Source organism: Theobroma cacao, chromosome 7, assembly GCF_053813885.1.
Source record: "Theobroma cacao isolate CCN51 chromosome 7, ASM5381388v1, whole genome shotgun sequence".
In the NCBI taxonomy this organism is placed as follows: domain Eukaryota; kingdom Viridiplantae; phylum Streptophyta; class Magnoliopsida; order Malvales; family Malvaceae; genus Theobroma; species Theobroma cacao.
The window spans coordinates 31689987-31714426 of NC_142645.1; the positions used below are offsets into that span (position 1 = coordinate 31689987).

The window sequence follows — 24440 nt, forward strand, 5'->3', positions numbered from 1 at the left end:
TTTTCCCTTTTCTTTTGATGATTGTCCTTTATCATTTCCCTGATCGCCTTTAGATTGTACCTCTTATACAAAAGTACTTTTCAAATAGAACTTAGCATCAGCCAAATGTGCTTCTGCTGTAGTGAATGGCTTAGCATTCGCTATGAATGTCTTCACTTGACCATTTCTATAATATTTGAAGCATTGATGGAGTGTCGATGATACTACACTATTTTGATGTATCCAAGGTCGTCCTAACAACATGTTGTATGTTGTGTTAGCATCAATCACATGAAACAATGGATTGGATTCCATATCATCAATGAAAAGTTGAAGTCTAACTTTTCCTATAGCTCTTTGCCCTTCAAGATTGAAACCTTGGATCATCAAGCAACTTTTTGATAATTCGTCAAGAGGCATCCCAAGCTTTTTCATTGTTTTTAGTGGGAGTAAGTTAATAGCAGATCCATCATCTATTTGGATTCGATTGATCTTTTGTTTACGACTATATCCTTGAACAAAAAGAGGCTGATTATGAGGGGTAGACCCCAACAATAAGTCTTCATCAAAAAATGTAATTTCTACACCATAAGAGGAATTAAAATCGAACTTAATTTTTTCTTCATTCCCAACATCTTCATCAATTTGGACACATGATGTGGGAATTGGATTTTGATTTTTGAATTGCACTGGCATGAAATCATTCAAGGTGATTGGTCGTTTAGGCTTTTGCACCATCGAATTTTCACACTTGCCCATACTTATTTTTCTCGACATTACCTTTGGCATCATCTTCCTAAATGGCTGTTTCACCATTTTGGATCTTCTTGGTGCTTTCTTGTCCTTGGGAGGACTTTTCTTTCCTCTTTTTCGATGAGTAACTAGGATCCATCCTTCATTGTTTGGATCCTCACTTATAGAACCACAAGCTTTGCCCCCATTATCTTGAGGATTGGATGTTTCGTTTACGTTCGGAGCCAACTTTATATAGTCGAAGGATCCGAACTTTATCTTACTTCACGCATTAAGTGGAGAAAGTATGTTGGTTGCTGATGCTACATTTGCCGTAGCCGTTTTTTCTTCAAACTCAATTTTCCCATCTTGGTATAAACCCATGATTTTTTCTTTTAAGAGAAAACATTTTTCTATGGGGTGACCAATTAAATGTTGGTACTTGCAGTAGTTAGGGTCATTTACTCGATCAGCTTCTTCCTGCCGCTTCATCTCTGGCAATTGAATGAGCTTAGCTTTCAAGAGTTCTTCCAACATCCCTTCGATATCTGAGTCAGGTATACTTTTTCTCTTGTCTTTCTTTTCTTTCAAAGACACTTTCTTTTTATCTTGTCAGGGACCAAGCTTCGTTTCTTGGGTTTTCTTTGAATTTGTCATGACCCGGAACCTCCCTCGAGCCCATGACAACCGCCGCGACGTCCCAATTGACACTCATTACCCGAAATGCCAATCAGAACCCCGCAAGGCTTACATATCAGTTTCTTGCCTTTTCTGTGAGCAATCGTTTTTAAACATTCCATTTTAAACAATTTCTAGTAGTTTCCTGCTCAAGTAAATCAAAAGACAAAAATATTTTAAAAGGATTTATAGATAAATATCACTATTCAAAATATTTATTAAAATATAGCATTTTTTTTATATAAAACAATATTTATAGAAACACGTGTAAGAAATCTTTTGTAACGTGTAAGAAAAATAAATTCACACATACAAAAATTTACAAAGTTATAATGTACAATAATGGTTACAATGACAAGTGGCCCAAAATACACCCAGTGTTGGTGCTAGAAACCTACTGTCTGTGTGGTAGAGATGTCAATTGGAGTCCTCGACAAAATAAGGTATCTACAAGCTACCACAGGGCTGAAATGTTTGGAAAGGAGGTGGGTGAGATTTTGCAATCCCAATGAGTAAACAGACATTATCATAAATATCTAAAGGCGAGTAAAATGGAGGCAAGTTTAAACAACAAATTACGAACCATTTCATAATGTTTTCAATTTATTTCTTAAACCATAAAATATTTGTAATTTACCAAAATAGTTGTTAAGGCTTATGTCTTTTATTAAAAACAAGGCTCAAGCCAAAACTAATCCTCGGGGATACCTTGGCCGAGGCATCTAACCGAGTCTGCAAAGGTTGTTATAACATTTACATGTGAAACACATTTTTATTTTTAAAACAAGTTGTTCCTTGGCGTTGGCTGAGTTACACATTCACGTGGGGGTTCGACGTGAAGTGAGCTCTAATACTACCCCGGGAGTTACCCTCCTTGCCTCTACATCCGGAGTAACTATATAACCGGGTTTACCGTGCCCCTCTAATAGGCAGTCCACGAAAACCCGTCACTGTAGTGACTAACCCACGAATTTTAATAAAATTTCGACAGTATAACGTGGCTTTTATTTATTTATCCAGCCTGCATAGTAAAAACAACTTACATAAATTTTCCAATGCACTTACAAAATATAGCCACATATACTTATATCTCATAAGCCATTCATAGGAAAATATATAATTTTCAAGACAGTTAACAGCCTCCAATTACTCAATTTCATAATCAACACAATATATTTTTATTTGTCACATTTATTTCTAAAACATCAAAAATCCCGTTTTAATCTCATTTTTGTTTCATAAAATACATAAAGAGCATTTTTAAAATAAACTCTAGATAATTCACAATAATAATAGGTTTACTCACCATTTGTACAAACTAAAAGCTTTCTAGGTGCCCCGATAACTACTCGTCGGATACGATTTCCTTGCCTTTACCAGAAGGCTCTCTTCATAGACACATTGCAAAAATTTACTCAATTCATCACATTAATGCTAAATTACTATATATTTGACTTAAATCCTATACTAATGCATGGTATGAAATGCAAAAGCCAAAAATGCCTTAAATGCGGTATTAACCTATTTTTGGCACTTTACTCGATAAATTGCTAACGCGCTCCATTTTAGCTCTAAATTGTCCCATTCTCTCTCCAACATTTCTAAACATTAAATATCAGCCAATAACCTTCTAAAATCACCAAAATCAGTTCACTTTCCTCCTTGGAAAATTCGGCCAAAAATGGGACATTAACTCGATAAATTTTCTACTTTGTTTTTCTATCATATTTAACCATTTTTCATCATTTTCTCTTCATTTCTCTTAGAATAAAAATCAGATCATCATCATTGTACCTCATTGCAGATTCGGTCAAGGGTGGGTATTGTGAAAATTTAATGCTTTCTTGCCCAATTTAATTTCTAAACACATTTAACTAACCAAAACTATCAATTTAACTAAAAATCAAAACCTAAAAATTTCAAAATCTCTCCCCTAGAATTTCGGCCAGCCCTTGATGTCACTTTTAGATCTCTCTCCTCAAGCATGCTAAATGGAAACAAAGGCATAGGAAAGGTAGAAATCAAGCTAAAGTCAAAAAATCTTACCGTTAGACTCGTAAATAGGCGAAAAACGCGAATTCCCCTTTGAATTTTCTTGTTTCTCTTTGGTTTTTCTTTTTTTCTTCCTTTCCTCTCTATTTTCTCTCGTAATCTCCCTTATGGCTGGCCAACACTTAAAATGGGGTTTAAATGGGCTGACTTTTCATTAAAATAATATTATATCATTAAAAATGCCACGTGTCACTTTTCCATTGGCCCATTTTTAAAATTTCATCCATTTGTTTCCAAATTTTCACCATACACTTGTCCCATATATCCATAGCTTAGATAAAATTCTCAGACTTATCCAAAGTCTCGGTGGAGTAATTTTTGAAATTTACACTTTTGCCCTCGTAGAAGTAAAAAATTACATTTTTACCCAAAAAACTGAAAAATTGCCCATAGACATATTTTTCATCCCTTATACTCATACCATTCTCCAATTTGTTAAATTTGATCTAAATTCTCTCAAAATCTCAAATTTTGTCCTCGAGTGGCAAAATTACGATTTTGCCCTTACACTCCAAAAATCACCAGAATTAAACTTTTTCACTTGCTATCTTTAAATTATACTTCAAATAGTTAATCTTGGTCAAAAATTTCACTCCATGATCAAATTATTATCGTAGATGGCAAAATGACGATTTTGCCCGTGAACATCAAAATTTTCAATTTTACCCCAAATGAACCCTCGAACTTCGAACAATCATTTTTAGTCATTCCTTGACTATAAAATATTAAATTTCATCCTACGATTCCTATTTGAACTAGTTCGAGGTTAAATCTATTCAAGTGTACTGTTAGGTACAATACCGAGTTTCGTATATTCTTAGGGACTTTCCTACCATAATAACATGCTACTCAGTGCATGTATGTTATGACATGTATTTATAGGGTCGAGTTTTACAGAATTGGTAGTCACCTTGATAGGCTTGGTATTTATAGTCATAGACTGTTTTCCTTCACCTTTATCTACCAAAGCTTTGCCCCATTTACGAACATCTTGCTTACCTTTCCTTGGCTCTTGCACTGAAGGTCCTTGATTTCCAGCTGCTGACATGCTTAATTCCATGTCATGAGAGTGAGTAGCTAATTCTTCAAAAGTTTTAGGCTTAATTCCTTGAAGAATATAACGTAACCCCCAATTCATCTCTTAGATGCACATATCAAGAGCTAAGGACTCGGACAATCGCTCTTTACAATTAAGATTGAGATTTCTCCACCTATGGATATAATCAATCATAGGCTCATCTTTCCATTGGCACAAACTTGTAAGTTCAATCATGCTCACCACACGTCGAGTGCTATAGAAGCGATTAATGAACTCATGTTATAATTGCTCCCAATTATTAATCATCTCAGGCTCTAAGTTTGTGTACCAATCAAAGGCATTGCCCTTTAAAGAGTAAACAAACTGCTTCACCGTAAGATCACCATAAGTGCCAGCGTTGTTACAAGTTTCTACAAAGTGTGCAACATGTTGACGAGGATTTCCTTTACCGTCAAACTGTTGGAACTTTGTTGGTTGATAGTTTAGTGGCATCCTCATGTGATCAATACTTCGAGAATATGGCTTGGCATATGTGTATGAAGGTTGAGTGACACTTTCCACTTGTTCCTTGATGGCTTATTTGATGAGTTCCTTCAATTGATTGGTGGTGACTACTTCATTAGATTTTTGTTGGAGATTATTTTCCACTTTAGTAGTGGAATTCTCCTCATTATCTTGGCATTGATTTTGACCAAGATCCATTGGTACCTTTCCAGTAAGGCTACTAATTTTTGTCATCATTAAGGCATTTATTCATCCTTTTCTCTGATGCTTGTTGTCAGAGATTCCACAGTCTTCACAAGAAGTGCAACTTGTTCTTCTAGAGATGTTGTTCCAGTTGTCATGACAACCATCATTCTAGAATCGACTTTTGACGAAGAACTTTGGTGAGGGGATGATGAAACAGAGCTACTGCTTGAGTAGCCATTGTGTCCCTTAAGTTGATTGGTACTTGATCCTTTGGAGGAAGCAAGTTGCATAGTAGGGGCTTCTTCAAAACTTGGTGAAGAAGCATCATACAAAGGATTTTGGTTGAGGACCGGGAGAGTTTGCTCATACAATTTAGTGAGAGCTTTTGTCTTTCTCCGAGTACCATATTGATGTGTTGGAATATCTGTGCTTGATGATAAGGTTGGAAAGATTACAAGATTCGCTCTAGCAGGCTTGACAGTAGGTTTATTGGCGAGATTCTTCTTAGAAGCCACTTCAACTTGGAGATATTTAGAGATTTGCTTGAAAAAAGAAGATGAGAGGTAAAGATTGTCCCACCGGGCTTGCCAGAAATTTGTACACACAAATTTCTTGTCGAAATTTCTTGACTTGAAAATTATGACACAAATACAAGTATTAGATGATGTGAGTGATGATCTCTGGAAATTCCTCTGATTAATTTCTTCAATTTGTTTTCAAGTGTCACGACTCGGAACCTCCCTCGGGCCCATGACAACCGCTGCAACGTCCCGATTGATACTCATTACCCGGAATAGCAATCGGAACCCCACAAGGCTTACATATCAGTTTTAAATAATTTCCAGTCGTTTTCTGCTCAAGTAAATCAAAAGACAAAAATATAGCATTTTTATATAAAACAATATTTATAGAAACACGTGTAAGTAATCTTTTGTAAGTTAGAAGTAAAATAAATTTACAAAGTTATAATGTACAATAATAATTACAATGACAAGTGGCCCATAAATACACCAAGTGTTGGTGATAGTAACCTACTGTCTGTGTGATAAAGGGGTCAACTGAAATCCTCGACAAAATCAGGTATCTACAAGCTACCACAAGCCTGAAATATTTGGAAAGGAGGTGGGTGAGATTTTGCAATCCTAATGAGTAAATAGACATTATCATAAATATCTAAAGGCAAGTAACATGGAGGCAAGTTTAAACAACAAATTACAAACCATTTCATAAGGTTTTCAATTTATTTCTTAAACCATAAAATATTTGTAATTTACCAAAACAGTTGTTAAGGCTTATAACTTTTATTAAAACAGGGCTCAAGCCAAAACTAGTCCTCGGGGATACCTTGGCCGAGGCATCTAACCGAGTCTACCAAGGTTGTTAAGATATTTATATGTTAAACACATGTTAGTTTTGAAAACAAGCCGTTCCTTGGCGTTGACAGAGTTACACATTCACATAGGGGTTCGACGTGAAATGAGCTCTAACATTACCCCAGGAGTTACCCTCCTCGCCTCTACAACTGGAGTAACTATATAACCGGATTTACCGTGCCCCTCTAATAGGCAGTCCAGGAAACCCGTCACTGTAGTGACTAAACCCACCAATTTTAATAAAATTTCGACAATATAATGTGGCTTTTATTTATTTACCCAACCTGCATAGTAAAAAACAGCTTACATAAATTTCCAAGGCAATTATAAAATATAGCCACATATACTCATATATCATAAGCCATTCATAGGAAAATATATTTTTCAAGACAATTGACAGCCTCAAATTACTCAATTTTATAATCAATAGTTTCTTATTTTAGAAAATCAAGACAATATATTTATTTGTCACATTTATTTCTAAAACATCAAAAATCTCATTTTAATCTCATTTTCATTTCATAAAATCCATGAACAGCATTTAAAAATAAACTCTAGATAATTTACAATAATAATAGGCTTACTCACCGTTTGTACAAACTAAATGCTTTCTAGGTGCCCCGATCACTGTTCATCGAGTATGACTTCCTTACCTTTACCGGAAGGTTTTCCTCCTAGACACATTGCAAAAATTACACAATTTACCACATTGATGCTAAATCACTATATAATTGACTTAAATCCTATACTAATGCATGGTATGAAATGCAATAGGTTAAAACGGCTTAAACACGGTATTAACCTATTTTTGGCACTTTACCCGATAAATTGTTAACGCGCTCCATTTTAGCTCTAAATTGTCCCATTTTCTCTCCAACATTTCTAATCATTAAATATCAGCCAATAATCCTCTAAAATCACCAAAATCAGCTCACTTTTCTCCTTGAAAAATTTGGCCAAAAATGGGACATTAACTAGGTAAATTTTTCACTTTGTTTTTCTATCACATTTAACCATTTTTCATCATTTTCTCTTCATTTCTCTTAGAATAAAAATCAGTTTTTCATCATTGTACATCATTGAAGATTCGGCCAAGGGTGGGTATTGTGAAAATTTCATGCTTTCTTGCCCAATTTGATTTCTATACACATTTAACTAACTAAAACTATCAATTTAACTAAAAATCAAAACTTAAGAATTTCAAATTCCTCCCCCTTGAAATTCGGCCAGCCCTTGGTATCACTTTTTGATCTCTCTCCTCAAGCATGCTAAATGGAAACAAAGGCATAAGAAAGGTAGAAATCAAGCTAAAGTCGAAAAATCTTACCGTTAGACGCATAAACGGACGAAAAATGCGATTTCCCCTTTGAATTTTCTAGTTTTCCTTTGGTTTTTCTCTTTTCTTCCTTTCCTCTCTATTTTCTCTCTTGTTCTCTCCTTATGGCCGGCCATCACCTGATGTGGGGTTTAAATGGGTTGACTTTCCTTTAAAAAAATATTAAATCATTAAAAAATACCATGTGTCACTTTCCCATTGGCCCGTTTTTAAAATTTCATCCTTTAAACTTCAATTTTTCACCACTTAGAATACCATAGTTATTCATACCAAAAATAAATAATCCTATAATTTTGACAAGTTTTGGGTGGTGAAAATTATGGTTTTTACCCCGAGGCAATAAAATTATCGTTTTGCCCCTATGTTTCGAAAATTGCCAGAATTGAAATTTTCACTTCCTATCATTAAATTATACTCCAAATAGTTAATCTTGGTCAAAACTTTCACTCCATGATCAAATTATTATCTTAAGTGGTAAAATGATGATTTTGCCCGTGAACATCAAAATTTTCAATTTTTTCTCAAATGAACCCTCGAACTTCGAAAAATCATTTTTAGTCATTCCTGGACTATAAAATATTAAATTTCATTTTACGATTCCTATTTGAACTAGTTCGAGGTTAAATCAACTCAAGTGTACCGTTAGGTACAATACCGGGTTTCGTCTATTCTTAGGAACTTTCCTAGCTTAATAACATGCTACTCAGTGCATGTATGTCATGACATGTGTTTATAGGGTCGGGTTTTACATCAAGAGTCACGAACTTGGACTTATTCTTGATCATGAACTTGCTTGATCTTCGCTTCAAGGGTCCTCACGACTTAATCTTGATCACAAACACTTTATCTTCGCTTCAAGGGTCTTCACGACTTAATCTTGATCACGAACACTTGATCTTCACTTCAAGGGTCTTCACGACTTAATCTTGATCACGAACTTCGCTTGATATCTTGATCACGAACTTTATTGTTGCTCGATCACGAACTTCGCTGCCGCTTGATCGCGAACTTCGTTGTTGCTTGATCTTCACTTCAGAAATCTTCTATTCTTCTTGATCTCTGAAATGCTCTCACTCTTCAAATGCTCCCAATCTTCGAATGTGTAAAGCCCGACCTTATAAAATACTATTCGTGACTTACATGTGATGATAGCATGATTACATGCTAGGAGAGTCCCGAAAAATTTACAAAAGTCGATATTGTACCTAGAGGTACAACAAAGTTTATTTAATCCTCGAACTAGATCAAATAGGAATTTTAAGGTGAGATTAAGAGTTTCACAATTCATGGATGACTTAAAATGGTAATTTGGAGTTTGAGGATCAATTTGGAGTCAAATTAGAATTTTCACTAACTAGGGGCAAAATGGTCATTTGCCACTTGGGGACAAAATGGGAATTTTAGAAAAGAATTTTTTTGGCCCCATTTGACTTATTGGAGTATAATTTGACTTATTGAAGTATGATTTGAGGTTTAGAAGTGAAAAATTTTAATCTCGGTATAATTTGGAGTATAGGGGTAAAATGGTAATTTTGCCACCTCAGGGGCAAAATTGTAATTTTCCACCACCAGGATATTTTTTCCAGCACATGGTCTTCCTTTGTCTTCATCTTTGACCCTTGACTAAACATGTGGTGGAGATAAAATGTTTAAATTTTTAAAATTTTAAAAACGGGCCAATGACATGATGCCATGTGTCATGCCTTTATTAATTTATTATTTTTTCTTTTTAAAAGGCACAAAATCAGCCCATCTTCCACCCCATGGCTGGCCAAACCAGCAAGAAGAGAGAGAAAATAAAAACAAAACCCTAGAGAGAGAAAATCAAAGAAAAAGTGTGAATTTTCAAGGAAATTAAGTGAAAAAGGTGAGATTTTTTCTATTAAGCTTGAGTTTTCTTATTCCCAAGCATTTCTCTTTATTTTTCATGATTTAATTACATGTTTTCATGATGAATTCAATTCTGGAAAAATGGGTTAGGAGAGAGAAAGTTGTTGGATTTATTTGATTTTAATTTATGTTAGTGTTTTTAGTTAGTTTAGCATATTTAGAAACAAAACAACAAGAAAAGAATTTATTTTCTCCCCCAACCATTAATGGCTGAATTTACCATGTAGTGAGTGAGGATGAGTTTGATTTTATTCTAGGAGAATTGGTTAAGGAATAATGAATTATGAGCCTAGAAAAATAATGGGAATTTTCGGAGCAAAAATACGAATTTTTACCCACTAGGGGTATTTTCATAATTTGCTATTGAGACTGATAATTTGCACCACACTGAGGGACATTAAGTTAATTTGGGTGCAATTGAGGTATAGAAACTGAAACGAATTAAATTGGAGTTTAAACGAACCCGTTAGGAATTTAATCGGGTGATAAGACGAATTAGGCCAATACCGGGTTTAGATAGTTACCAGTGCATTTTTGCATTCCATATCATGCATTGGTAGTCTAAATTAGTTTAATTTTGATTTAGTACCAACTTGGTGAAACTCTCGATTTTGTACTGTGTCAAGGTGGTGAGTCCTCCGATAAAGACAACGAAATTGCATCCGAGAACCAATAGACAGAGTGCTTCGAAAGTCTGCATTCTAGACATTGTGAGTAAACTTACTGTCATTTTAATTATCTAGGGTGGTTTTTAGATGCTTTCAAGAATTCTATGGAAAAAGGAATTTAAAAAGATAAATTTTCATGTTTTATGAATAAATGAGTTTCAATGAAATTAAATTATAAATTGTTTTGAAATTAATAGTGATTTTGAAAATTAGAGTACACGGAGACTGTTAATTGTGGCAATTTGATTGATTAAATTAATTGGCTTATGATAAATCGAGCATGATTGGCTAGTTGGCAATTGTATTGAAATGCGAATTGTTTGGTTACCTTGAAAAACTACAAATTACAAAATTGCTATATCATGTTATTGAGTTTTATTATATGGTGGATTATATATTAATTAATCACTGCAGTAGGGGGTTTCTGTGGACCAGCCTTTTAGAGGGGCACGGTAAACCCCATTATATTCTAACCTCGAACGGAGAGGCGCGTAGGGTATCTCCTGAGGTAAAGTTTAGGGTTCACTTCACGCTAAACCACCACGTGAGGGGAAACTCAGCCAACGCCAAGGAACGGCTATGTTTTCAAAACAAAAACATGATTTATGTGAAATGTGAATTTTAATAGCCTTGGCGGTCTCGGTAGGATGCCTCGGCCAAGGTGTCCCCGAGAATGGATTTATGGCACAAGCCTAGATTTTTATAAGATTCATAAGCCTTTTTACGTATTTTGAACGAGATGTGTTCTAATTGTATAACTCAGTTTATGATGATTTACTTTATTGTCTCCATGTACTCAACTCTAGATGTTTATGATGATGTCTGTTTACTCATTGGGATTTTATAATCTCACCACCCTCATTTCCACCCATTTCAGGTTCAGTATAGACTGTAGATAGCTGATCTCATCGAGGACTACAGTGGGATCTGCATTTTCCAAACCGTAGGTTCACAGTCCTCTTTACTTTTGTTTATTCGGGGGCACTCTTGTTATTGTAAATTAAATTAAATATTTTGGCTTACTGTATTTAAGTATGTATAAATTTATTTAGCTTTTACGCTATAAAAATTATTCACGTATAACTCTATAAATATTGTTTTATAAGAAAATAGAATATTTTACTTAATATTTCTTTTTTTTTCTTATTATATTCAAATAACCATAATTTCGTTTTAAATGAAGATTTTAGACTTTTAAACTCATTTTGAATATGAATTGTGTGTTTTGTACTTGTATATTACGTTTTAGCCAGTTTTAAAATTTTTGAGAAAAATGACCAAAATACCCCTATGAGACGAAAAATTAATATTTTATTTGTTTAAAGTTGAAAACAGCTTAAAATCTTTTAGAACACGATATTTGACAATGATTGCTCACAAGGGAACAGAGAAACTGATAGTAAAGCCTTGCGGGGTTTCGGGTTGACATTTCGGGCAATAAGTGTCTACCGGGATACCGCGGCGGTTGTCACGGGCTCGAGGGGAGTACCAGGTCATGACAGAATGCCTCCGAATGAATCAAATGGCTTGGAAGAGCCCCCTATTTATAATGTTTGGTGGGAGACTTTGATGAGAATGTAATCTCTTTGAATTATCTCTAGATTATTTTAATATATTTAGAGATAAATTATGATGACTCATTAAAAGTCTTTTGATTGGCCGGACCTTGAGTCTTTGAATTTTGATTGGTCAAAGTTAGGTATTATCTCTAAATTATCTAAATTTATTTAGAGATAAATTAAATAATCCAATTTGACTTTTATCTCTAAATTAATATAATTATTAGAGATAAATTAAATGACCAATAATTAAATTTTGATTGGACAAAAATATGAATATTATCTCTAAATTATTTTGATTTATTTAGAGATAAATTGGATGACCAATAACTAATTTTTGATTGGTCAAAAATATAAATATTATATCTAAATTATTTTGATTTATTTAGAGATAAATTGAATGACCAATAATTAATTTTTTGATTGGTCAAAAAAATAAATATTATCTACCAATTGGTGGATTGATTCAACTATATGTCTTTAAAATAATCCAACCAATAAATTAATTATTTTATAATTAATTACATGGTTATTAAAATCACGTGACGGCATGCAATTGGTTGATAATAATTGTTTTTTCTTTTTCTACAATCTTTAATAAAACGGTGTAGTTTGCAGCTTCTTCTTTCTTCCTCAACCTTTTATTAATCTGGTGCGTTTTTGGGTCTTTATTCCTTAGCTATTTACAGGAGCAGACTTCTTATAGCTTGTTGCTCTGCTACCTTTATTTCTTTGCCGTCTTAAAGAGTAATTTCAAAAACAGTCCTCATGGTTGACACTTTTTCCTTTGGAAACTAACTCATTCCTTGCTTAGAGATGAAGAAGATTATTTCTTCTTTATCCAACCTTTTCCCATTGGAAACTAACTCATTCCTTGCAATCCATAAGTACTATAAACTAGCACCACACACTGCCAACCATTTCTTTTTCAAGACACCATCACAAGACTTGATAAAATTTTCTACAGAGTTTAAATCCCCGTCACTTGAGAACACAACACCACATAATTGATGAAGAATTGCAGGAAAGTAGAACACCACATAATCTTTACAAAGCCATTAAAGAGTGATGTGTTCTACAAGTTCTAGAAGATGCTTGCATGGTGAAGATTGAAAACTAATTAATCTGACGGAGGGATTTGTTGGAATTAAACGAAATCCATTCATCTCTAATTCTGTCGTTTATGTGCCTTGTTTCTATTGGTTTCTAGAACTTGTCTTTGGCGTGAATTGCTAATAGACTTTACTGACCTTTGCATTTGAAGTTTAAGTGTGACGTGAATTGAACGACATATTCAGCCACAAAAGCCAAGAAAATGAAGTTCCACGAAAATATGAGAAGCAAATCATAACGCTGTGACCACGAGAATATTAAATCGATGTAACAACCACACCAATAATCTGTCACTTCCAGTCACACAAGACTATAGTAGAAACACTATAATAAAAACAGACTAATAATCTGTGTTTCATTCTGTCAAAACAAAAGCAATCGCTCGATAACACTTGAGAAACCGAGCGACTCTTACACTTGGGAACATATTAACACTTGAAAATCGTTCGATAGCAGGCCTCATTATATAGCTGCTGCTCTTTCTTCCTCCTTTCACTCCGGTTTCTCTTCATCTTCCTTATTCTTTCTTTTCTCCTCCTTCAAACTCCAGACGCGTTCTCTAACAATTCACTTGTTATGTATAAATATACAATCCCGTCTTCATGGCGTTTCACTCAATACATTCCAAGATTATATCTCCAACTGCCGATGAGAATGAGGATGAAGGCCTTCACACCAAAAATGAAGAGTCTGAAAGTGAGGGCCCAACGAATAAAATCAGAAATGGGAAAGATAAGGGAAGATCAACAATGCATAAGAGAGGAGCAAAGAAATATAGGAGAAAGGTTTGGAGATGTTAAACGCCAATGCGATCAACTCAGAGAGGAAACTCAAGTGATTATGAAGCAAACAGCTTGCAATCGGATTCGGCTTATTCTTATGCTCAATATCTTAGGAGCCCGGGAAGAAGGAGACTTTGATAAAGCTGCTACCCTCACTCGCTTCCTTAAATTGGTTGCTTAAATTGGTTTCCTTCGTGCATACACTACGAGCAGCGCAATCAATGATCAGATTGGCTTATTCTTATGCTTTTCTGGTTTGTGAATGTTGAGATCCGGGGGTCTGCTGATGGAGTTTTCTGGATATGCTTTCATTGCTGCCGGTGATTTTCAGTTTGGTTTCTGTTCTAGTTATCAAGATCAGATTATTAGGATGGTTGGTGTTCACCACTTTGGTGTTTGTATGCTTTATGATTATTAGCAATAGAGGAAGAGAGGTTTCTTTTTCGAAAAGGGTAGAGTTTTTACATCACCAATTTTCATAATATTGTAGGTGAGTTGTTAATGCATAATTTGGATCTCTTCCCTTTTCTATTTTGCCATAATGTAAAAAAAAAATCTATAAAATTTTCATGAAAATTTAAATAAGCCCTTATTTTTTTATTTTGTTCAATTAAACTTCTGTATTTTTGTTTTAAGTCAAATAAGCCCTTATGAATAATAGTTGACTAATTGTCAATAATCAAAATATTCACTATCATTTTATATTCATGTGACGTTAACTTAGAGGGTGAAAAATGCAATATGACCATGTCATCATGTCACATTAATATACCAAATTATCATGTATTATGACATGTCAATATACCACATTAGTGTCATGTCAGTGCCATATAACATAAAATGACAAGTGACATTTTGACTAATTCAACTATTAGTTATGAGGGATTATTTGACGTAAAATAAAAGTATAAAGGCTTGTTTGAACACAATAAAAGTATAAAGGCCTATTTGATTTTTTTTTGAATAGTTTAAAGGCTTTTTTAGATATTAGGCCTTTTATTTTTTATTTCTTTCCTTTTCCTTGATTTTTCCTTGTTTTTTTCTTTGCTTTTATTATCTTTATTTTGTGGAATCAAATCTGTTAATGCAAGATGAAATGTTCCCTTTTGATTTTTTATATTTTTATTTACTGATTTTTTTAGTTTTTGTTATTTTTGGGTATGTACATATATATTGATTCATTTCAATTTGAACTCTAAGTTTGCACTTTGGACCCTAAGTTTGTATTTTGGACACTAGCCCTAAACTTAATATACTTGTTGAGCTCAATTCAACGTAATTAAAGATCAAATAAAAAAATCTGAAAAAGCTAAAAATTGAACTAATCAATAATGAACTAATGCGAATTAATAAAAGATTTACAATAAATAGTTTCGAATAAAAGGGATGTCTATAGCTACTCCTGATCATTGCGCATTGTATTATGAGAATCATGAATTGCATAATGATGTAGACACTATTTTTGTGAACAAACATAAATTAAAAAGAAATGTTTCCCTTTTTTCAAACAAGTGTACGTAACTTTTAAGACTCTCAACTATATAGTGAAGTCTCTATTTCTGTAAAGAAATATTTTGGAAATTTTGTTTGCAAACTCCAAGATATTGTCTCTCATTGAAGAATTTTTGGAAGATCACTTGAAATTAACTCTTACGAGTTTTAAAGATTCCCAACACTTTTAGCCAAGACTTTATATACCTTACGAAACTATGTTGGAAAATGTCAATATAAACTTCAAAATAGTTTCCATGGTAAAGACAATTTTCAAAAGATCATCTAAAAAGCAAATAGTACACCTATTTCAAGACTTTATCACTTAATTTTTTTTGGCAAAAGACAAATATAGATAATATCGAATCTGGATTTAATTAGGGATGTCAACGGGATAGGGTACCCATTAATTTCTAGATACCCAAACCCTAACTCTATTAAAAATCAAATACCCTAACCCTATTGCCTACCTAAATAATTTTAAAAATTATTATCCTAAACCTAACTCTAATACATTTTTACTACCCTATAATTACCCTAACCCGTTTAAATACCCAATTATATAAAAAAATTATTAAAATCTTCTTTATGGATACCTAATTATCCAATTAACTATTCTTGTCACGACCCAGAACTCTCATCGAGCCTGTGACAACCGTCACGAAGTCTTGACAGACATTCTTCACCCCAAATGCCGATCGAAACCTCGCAAGGCTCTCGTATTAGCTTTCGCACTTCCTGGTGAGCAATAGTTATCAAAAATCATAATTCGAAGGATTACGAGTCATTTCCAAATCAGAACATAGCATATTGTTTTCTGGCTCACAAGGGCATTTTCGTCAATTTTTGTCGAAAATCTCAAAACTTGCTAAAAATGTAGTAGGTAAGCAGAAAATGTAGTAGCTCCAATAATTTAACAGGCCCATTGCCACAAATGACAAATTGGTTGTCTACCTTGAACCTTTCCAAAAATAAATTTTCTGGTTCAATCAAATCAATTTGCAACATTCCTGCTAAATTATTGAAGTTGCTTGATCTCTCAAATAACTTATTTTCTGGAGTAATTCCCGATTGCTTGGCAAGATGGCGGCTCTCACTTAAAGCTTTGAATTTGGCTGAGAACAATTTGTCAGGCTCAATTCGAAGATCGATTGGATCTCTTAGAATGCTTCGAATGCTTAGTTTACGCGGCAATAGCTTCTCAGGACCATTTCCTTCATCTTTAGGGAATTGTTTTATGTTGGAATTTTTGGACTTCAGTGATAACAAATTATCAGGAAATATACCTGATAATGGTAAAAAAACGTGGTATATGTTGCACCACAAGAAATAATCAGGAATTTTTGGACTTCATCTCTTCCCCTTTTTTACTTTGTCATAATGGTAAAAAAAATGCGCAAACTTTTAAAACAAATTTAAATAAGCCCTTATTGTTTTATTTTGTTTAATCAAACATTTGTACTTTTATTTTATGTCAAATAATCTTTTATAAATAATGGTTGACTAATTGCCAATAATCAAAACATACACTATCATTTTATATCCATGTAGTGCTGATATAGAGCATGAAAAATGTGATATGACCATGTCAACATATCACATTAATATACCAAATCATCTTGTATTATGACATGTCAATATACCACGCTAGTGCCATGTTAGTGCCATATAACATAAAATGACAAGCGACATTTTGACTAATTCAACTATTAGTTATGAGAGCTTATTCGACTCAAAATAAAAATATAAGGGTTTGTTTGAACACAATAAAAGTATAAATGCCTATTTGAATTTTTTTGAATAGTTTAAAGACTTTTTTAGATATTAGGCGTTTAATTTTTTATTTCTTTTGTTTTCCTTGATTCTTCTTGATTTTTTATTTGCTTTTATTATCTTGATTTTGTGGAATCAAATCTGTTAATGCAAGATGAAATGTTCCCTTTTGATTTTTTATATATTTTTATATTTTTATTTACTGATTTTTTAGTTTTTGTTATTTTTGGGTATATACATATATATAGATTCATTTCAATTTGAACCCTAAGTTTGCACTTTGGACCCTAAGTTTGTATTTTGGACACTAACCCTAAACTTAATTTACTTGTTGAGTTTAATTCAACGTAATTAAAACTCAAATAAAAATAATCTGAAAAAGCTAAAAATTGGACTAATTAATAATGAACTAATGCGAATTAATAAAAAATTTACAATAAATAATTTCGAATAAAAGGGATGTCTATAGTTACTCCTGATCATTGCGTATTGTTTTATGAGAATCATGAATTGCATAATGATGCAGACACCATTTTTGTGAACAAACATAAATTAAAAAGAAATGTTTCTCTTCGTTCAAATGAGTGTACGTAACTTTTAAGACTTTTAACGATATAGTAAAGTCTCTATTTCTGTAAAGAAATATTTTGGAAATTTTGTTTGCAAACTCCAAGATATTGTATCTTATTGAAGAATTTTTGGAAGATCACTTAAAATTAACTCTTATGAGTTTTAAAGATTCCCAACACTTTTAGCCAAGACTTTATATACCTTACGAAACTATGTTGAAAAATGTCAATATAAACTTCAAAATAGTTTCCATGGTAAGAGAATTTTCAAAAGATCATCTAAAAAGTAAATAGTACACCTCTTTCAAGACTTTATCACTTAAATATTTTTTTTGGCAAAAAACAAATATAGATAATATCGAATCTGGATTTAATTAAGGATGCTAACAGGTAGGGTATCCTTAAATTTTGAGATACCCGAACCTTAACCTTAGTAAAAATTAAATACCCTAACCTTTTTAACTATCTGAATAATTTTAAAAATTACTACAATAATCCTAACCCTAATACATTCCCACTACCCTATAATAACCTTAACCCATTTAAATACCCAATTAGATAAAAAAAATTATTAAAATCTTTTTCATGGGTACCCAATTATCCAATTAACTATACTTATCTCATAACTTTCTTTTAGATTTATATGTTATAAGTTTATATAAACAAAGGTATATATATTGTAATTAATAATTTTATGAGTTATACTTTTTGTAATGTTAACACAAAATAGAAAGTAAATATATTTATATTTAAAATACATATATATATACACACACGCACACATAAAAAATATTTTAATATATATATAACAGTAATTATATTCTTTATAAATGAATCTAATATATATAAAGTATATATATTAAAAGATATTACAAATTAATTAAAAATTATAATTTTATGAATTAATTTAATTGATTATGCAAATTTATCCTCAATTATATAAAATTAAAAAAATAATTAAATTTTAAAACTTTTCTAATTTCAAAGACAAATATCACATCAAATAATATTTTATTATTTTAATAATAAGATAATATAAAAAAGTTATAATAAGAAGAAACGAGGAGCAAAACATGATTAGCACTTTGAAGTGAAAACTTTTCTGAAAAGTTGTATCGATAGCTTGACAAAATAAAGCATAGGCTCACATAGAAAGATTCCGTTTTTGAAAAAGTTTGTGAAGCAAGAAAAACCAAGAAAAGCCAAGAAAAGATTCCACATAGAAATATCAGCAGCCAATCATAAATATATCATAGAGTGTTCCCAGCCACTCTTACCGCGGCGCCCGATTCCTAGACAACACTGGCGTTTTTATATCTTTGAGACGCGTTCTCTAACATTCACTTGGTATAAATATACAATCCAGTCTTCATGGCATTTCACTCAATACATTCCAAGATTATATCTTTGAGCACTTTAGCTTCAAATTTAAGCTGATAAAATGGCGATGAGCATGAGGAAGAAGGCTTTCAAACCAAAAATGAAGAGTTTGAAAGTGAGGGCCCAACGAATAAAATCGGAAATGGATAAGATAAGGGAAGATCAAAGATGCATAAGAGAGGAGCAACGAAATTTAGGAGAAAGGTTTGGAGATGTTAAACGCCAATGCGATCAACTCAGAGAGGAAACTCAAGTGATTATGAAGCAAACAGCTTGCAATCGGATTCGGCTTATTCTTATGTTTAATATCTTACGAGCCCGCGAAGAAGGAGACTTTGATAAAGCTGCTACCTTCACTCGCTTCCTTAAATCGGTTGCTTAATTTGGTTTCCTTCGTGCATACACTACGAGCAGCAAATTCAATGATGCACTCACCTGCAAAAATTGTGGTCGATCGTAGTGACATGTTTTTCCTTGTGATGCCTCTCAGGTTTATGGGGTGTTCTACCATCTCTTTTCCGGTTTGTGAATGTCGAGATCTGCGGGTCTGCTGATCGAGTTTTCTGGACATGCTTTCATTGCTGCTGGTGATTTTCAGTTTTGTTTCTGATTATTGGGATGGTTGGTGTTCACCTCTTTGGTGTTTGTATGCTTTATGAATATTGTAGCATAGACTTGATGCTGCTGCTTGTGTTTCTGTTCGGTGTTAGTGTCCTTTGGTGTAATCTGTTTTCCTTTGTTGGATAGGTTACCGTCCCCTGGTCAGGGTCTCTTGTCTATGTATATATAATGACACCAGTTGACCAAACCGCAGGTCAGCAAGAAAGAAAAAATTATTCTAAACCTTTTAGAATTTGTTTTATGTGGGTGACTAAACCTGCAAGAAATTTAAATGGTTACTAGAGAAGGCTCTTAAATCATAACAAAAGTTGCTCGTACGTAAACCTGTCAATATGGGTCGGCTCGGCCCTGGTCCTTGTGGGTTGAAAAAATATGAGCTGGATCGGGTGTGCCCATATTTTATATGGGTTGGCAAATCCCTAGCCTAGCCCAGCCCTTGCTAGCTCATGGGCAGAGCTGAGTCAGCTCATATTTTTCAAAAAAAAAAAAAATTAACTCTTTATTAATAAAATTATACAATGATTTAATACATAAATTGAATAATAAAAATATGTTAGAAACAAATAATTTACACCAAACATAAATAAGCAAATATACTACATCAAATACAAATAAAATTTCAATATTTAACACAATTAAATAAACTACAATTCCATTAACATAGCTACATAAGTACATAATCAAATATTTATAAACTTCAAGACTAATTTATATTCTTCTCAATCTTCATCCTCAATCAAAACATTTGAGTCTTGTTTGGACAGCAATGACGTCTCCAACTCTGAATCATCATCTAATATTCATTGTCATGGAAAAAAAAGATATAGTGAGTTTCGATTTTAACTAAAATTATTAATTTAACAAATAACGATTAAAGACATTGAAATATATAAAATAAACAATGCCATTGGCAGCTAAAAAAAAGCCATGCAGCCAATATTTTGTGCAAACAAGCTTTTGAACATTTTCATGGTGGAGGGAACTTCTAAACTTGGTGAGAACATAACCACCAATACTAAAAGCAGACTCTGATGCTATTGTAGTAATCAGAATGCTCAATACATCTCGTGCCATAATAGAAAGATCAGGAAAGCGCTTAGCATTATCCTTCCAATAATTAAGCACATTCAAATCTTCAAACACCTCATAATCAAGCTTTGCCTCATCTAAATAAACATCCAACTCAAACTTTCCAGCAATAGAAATTGTTTCATTTTGAAACATCTTGAACTCCTACAATTTTTAAATTCATGACAAAAAAAATAATTATCATAACATAAATAAAGTAACATAAATTCTCATGTAATAAGATGAAGGAAAAACACAAAACTTACACTAAAAATCTTTGATCCCTTTAGTTTAGTTCCCCCTCCAACTTGCTTAGGCAAATTACTCGTTGAACGAGAAGATGTACTTGATGCACAAGTGCTTCTTGCATATTGTTCAAAGAGCTCGTACAACTTTGTCTTCACATTTTCTAACTTTTCATCACAAGTAGAAGTATCAATCTTAGAATAGCAAAATCTTAAGAAATCAAGCTTCATCCTTGGGTCAAGAATAGCTCCAAATGCAAGCACTACACTATAATCTTTCCAATACTTATCAAATTTCATTTTCATCATTTGACACATATCCTTGATAACCTCATCTTCATTATGCAAATTCTCATTTAAAATCGATTCAATTTTCCAAACTTTCATGAAATACAAATTGGAAGTTGGATAAGATGAACCGGATATCAAATTTGTGGTCTCATAAAAGGGCTCCAAGAATTCACAAATTATCATTGCTCTCCGCCATTCCTCATCAGATGGATTATATTTATAAGTTCTATCAACAAATTGAAGGCTAGCAAAAGCCTTTTGATATTTGATTGCACTTTCAAGCATCAAATATGCTGAATTCCATCTAGTTGACACATTCAAACGTAACCCAACACCTGCATCAATACCAACATGTTGAACACATTCTTGTAATTTTTTCATCCTCCCATCCGATGCCTTTACATATTTCACACTCTCCCTAATTTTAAACAATGCTTCATTGACTGCTTTCAAGCCCTCTTGAACAATCAAATTCAATATATGAGCACAACAATGTACATGAAAAAATTCACCATCAGAAATCAAGCTACTTTGCAAATGAAGATGGCCTTTCAAGATACCTTGCATGTTATCATTAGCAGAAACATTATCTAAAGTGAGAGAGAAAACTTTTCTATCTATTCCCCATTCTTTCAAACAATCAAATACAGTAGCAGCTAATTCAACTCTAGTATGTGGAGGAGGCATACGACAAAAGTTAAGCAACTTACTACATAACTTCCAATTTTCATTGACAAAGTGAGCAGTCAAACAAATAGCCCTCAGAAGTAGATGCTGTCCATACATCAAAAGTCAAACAAATTCTATTAGGTACCTTGGCTATAGCTTGTTTAAGTTTCTCTTTCTCTCTCAAATGAATTCTCTAGACATCAGATACAACAGTGTTTCTAGAAGGCATCACCACATCTGGATTTACATACTTAGCCCAATCTCTAATATTATCATATTCAACCAAAGTATAAGGCAAGTCATGCTTAATTATGGCTTCAGCAAGCATGTCACGTGAAATCCTAGGATCAAACTTTCTAGCCTTTACTTTCCCTTCATAATCCATTAACATTTGATGTGGATTAAAATAGGAAATGAATTTACAAGTGTCAATGTGACGACGCAAATGTGAAGTGCCATAATTAGAGCCACCAGGTTTAGGGCCAACCTTATACTTTGTTTTACAACCATTAAAAGTTGCCCTTTCTACTCCATCTTGCTTTTTGCCTATTTTAGTGAAATAATTCCAAACATTTGAAGTTTCTTTTTTGGCCCTCTTATTCAACTGTTCAGATTCAGATATATGAGATTGAGAAGGAATTTCATCCTTATTCAAAATGTTCACATCATCATCCACATTTATACAATTTTCAATTGATTGATCCATCACCGTTACCTTCACATAACATAAATATGAATAAAAATTATTAAAAATTTACATAAACTATCATATTCATCTTGTAGATTTAATTTTATTCATTCTCTAGTAAAATTATAAAGCTAATATAATTTGTAGGAATTGCAAGCAGAGATAAGCATTTAAAACTAAAATCTCATTGTGTTTTTTATAGTATGCAAAAAGAAATTTACCAGAATACGAGGGCCAGTTTCCCCAAGGTTCCACTTCACCCTCAAAAATCGGAGAAGACCATATAAATCCTACAACTTGTTCTGTGACAATAAAATTTACAGATTAAAACAATATTTACAAACAACTTCAAGCAATAAAATAGAGAATTCATTTCATTTTTTTCGCCTATATGCAGTTTTGTTGTAAAAGAGATAAATATAAATGAAATTACAAGTTTAATTTAAATGCCCACAATTATAGTTAATAAATAAGAAGATTGGGAAAATAGTGTAAATAATTATGTTTCTTGATTAGATATATTATAATTCTTATTCATTTTCTTTGTTGTTTAATGGGTTGGAACTTAGAAGCAGCTCATCATGTGATACTAAATTGAGTAGTACATTTCTCGGACTTTTCTGGAATCCTCAAATATTAGATAACATGTGTCATGTGACCTTTCACATGAGACCAAATTAGTTGCATCATTTGTCTGACTTACCTTGTTTATTAAATTAGTAATCAATTTTTTGTATCTGTATTAAGTGTTAACAAAAACAGCTAAAGTTAGTTGGGTAATCTTGTTTTCTGCAAACATTTATCTTTTAAGAAAATGCTCTGTTTACTCTTTTAGTTTTACGATCTGGGATTTGGGGTTTTACCAAGGATCCACATCTTTTCTCATTAGTGACTTTTCTCACACATAAAAGTAATCTTTTTTCTTGATTAAGTTTAGCAGGAACATGGATTCAAGTTGGTGACAATTTAAAGTATACAGCTGCCAGACATTATTAACAAACTAAAAGCATGTTGTTTGTGTTCATTATTTTTAGTATACTATGTAATCGAGGGTATGAATATGATTAACAAAATGGGTATTCTACAAAACATTTGTTTTTATAAATATCAGTTAACAAGTATTGCAAGCATTCATTTGGTTACTTATTATTGTCGTCAAGTTGAGACCGAGAAACAATGACAGAAGAACAGGTATTATTTCAAGCACAAATCTGGATCCACTCAAATCACCCCAACTCCCACACAATGAAAAAAAGATTAATTTTCTGGCAAAAGAAAAAAAGAAACAACAATGATACTAAACAAATTCATTGAAAATGAAAACTAAGCAAAGATTAATTTTCTCGAGTAATGTTAAATATGATGCCGGATGGGAGAAAAGATTACCTAAATCGATCCGACAGGTGAGAAAGAGAGAACCGTGAAGTGACTCACTTGGGTTGTTGGGCCTAAGTGATGGGTCGCCAATGCCGATTGGTGATGGCCAGATGCCGGATGGGAGCAATGAAACCAACAGGTGACACCATGACAGGCGAGAAGGAGAAATGGCTGATGCCAGATGCTCGGCCGATTCTGATGGACGATGGTCAGATGCTAGATGGAAGGAGGACGCCAGATAGGAGAATGGGATGCCGGATGGGAGGAAGGACGTCAGTCGAATGCTAGATGTAGAGGGTCGAGACTCGGGCGGGTGTTAGGCTTAGGCAGCAGGCAGTTAGGACTTAGGAGAACCCAGATCCCAAAAGGATTAGTCC

General features: G+C 33.1%; 1 protein-coding gene across 1 annotated transcript; it reads right to left on the minus strand.

The window, feature by feature from the left end:
• Positions 1-5229: 5229 nt before the first annotated feature.
• Positions 5230-22704, minus strand: LOC108662826 (zinc finger BED domain-containing protein RICESLEEPER 2-like). The gene is made up of 4 exons (XM_088808716.1): positions 22207-22704; positions 21060-22103; positions 20677-20958; positions 5230-5799 (listed from the first exon to the last, which is right to left on the minus strand). Exons 1-4 carry the CDS (start codon positions 22702-22704, stop codon positions 5230-5232), a joined length of 2394 nt encoding a protein of 797 aa, XP_088664842.1.
• Positions 22705-24440: the final 1736 nt, after the last annotated feature.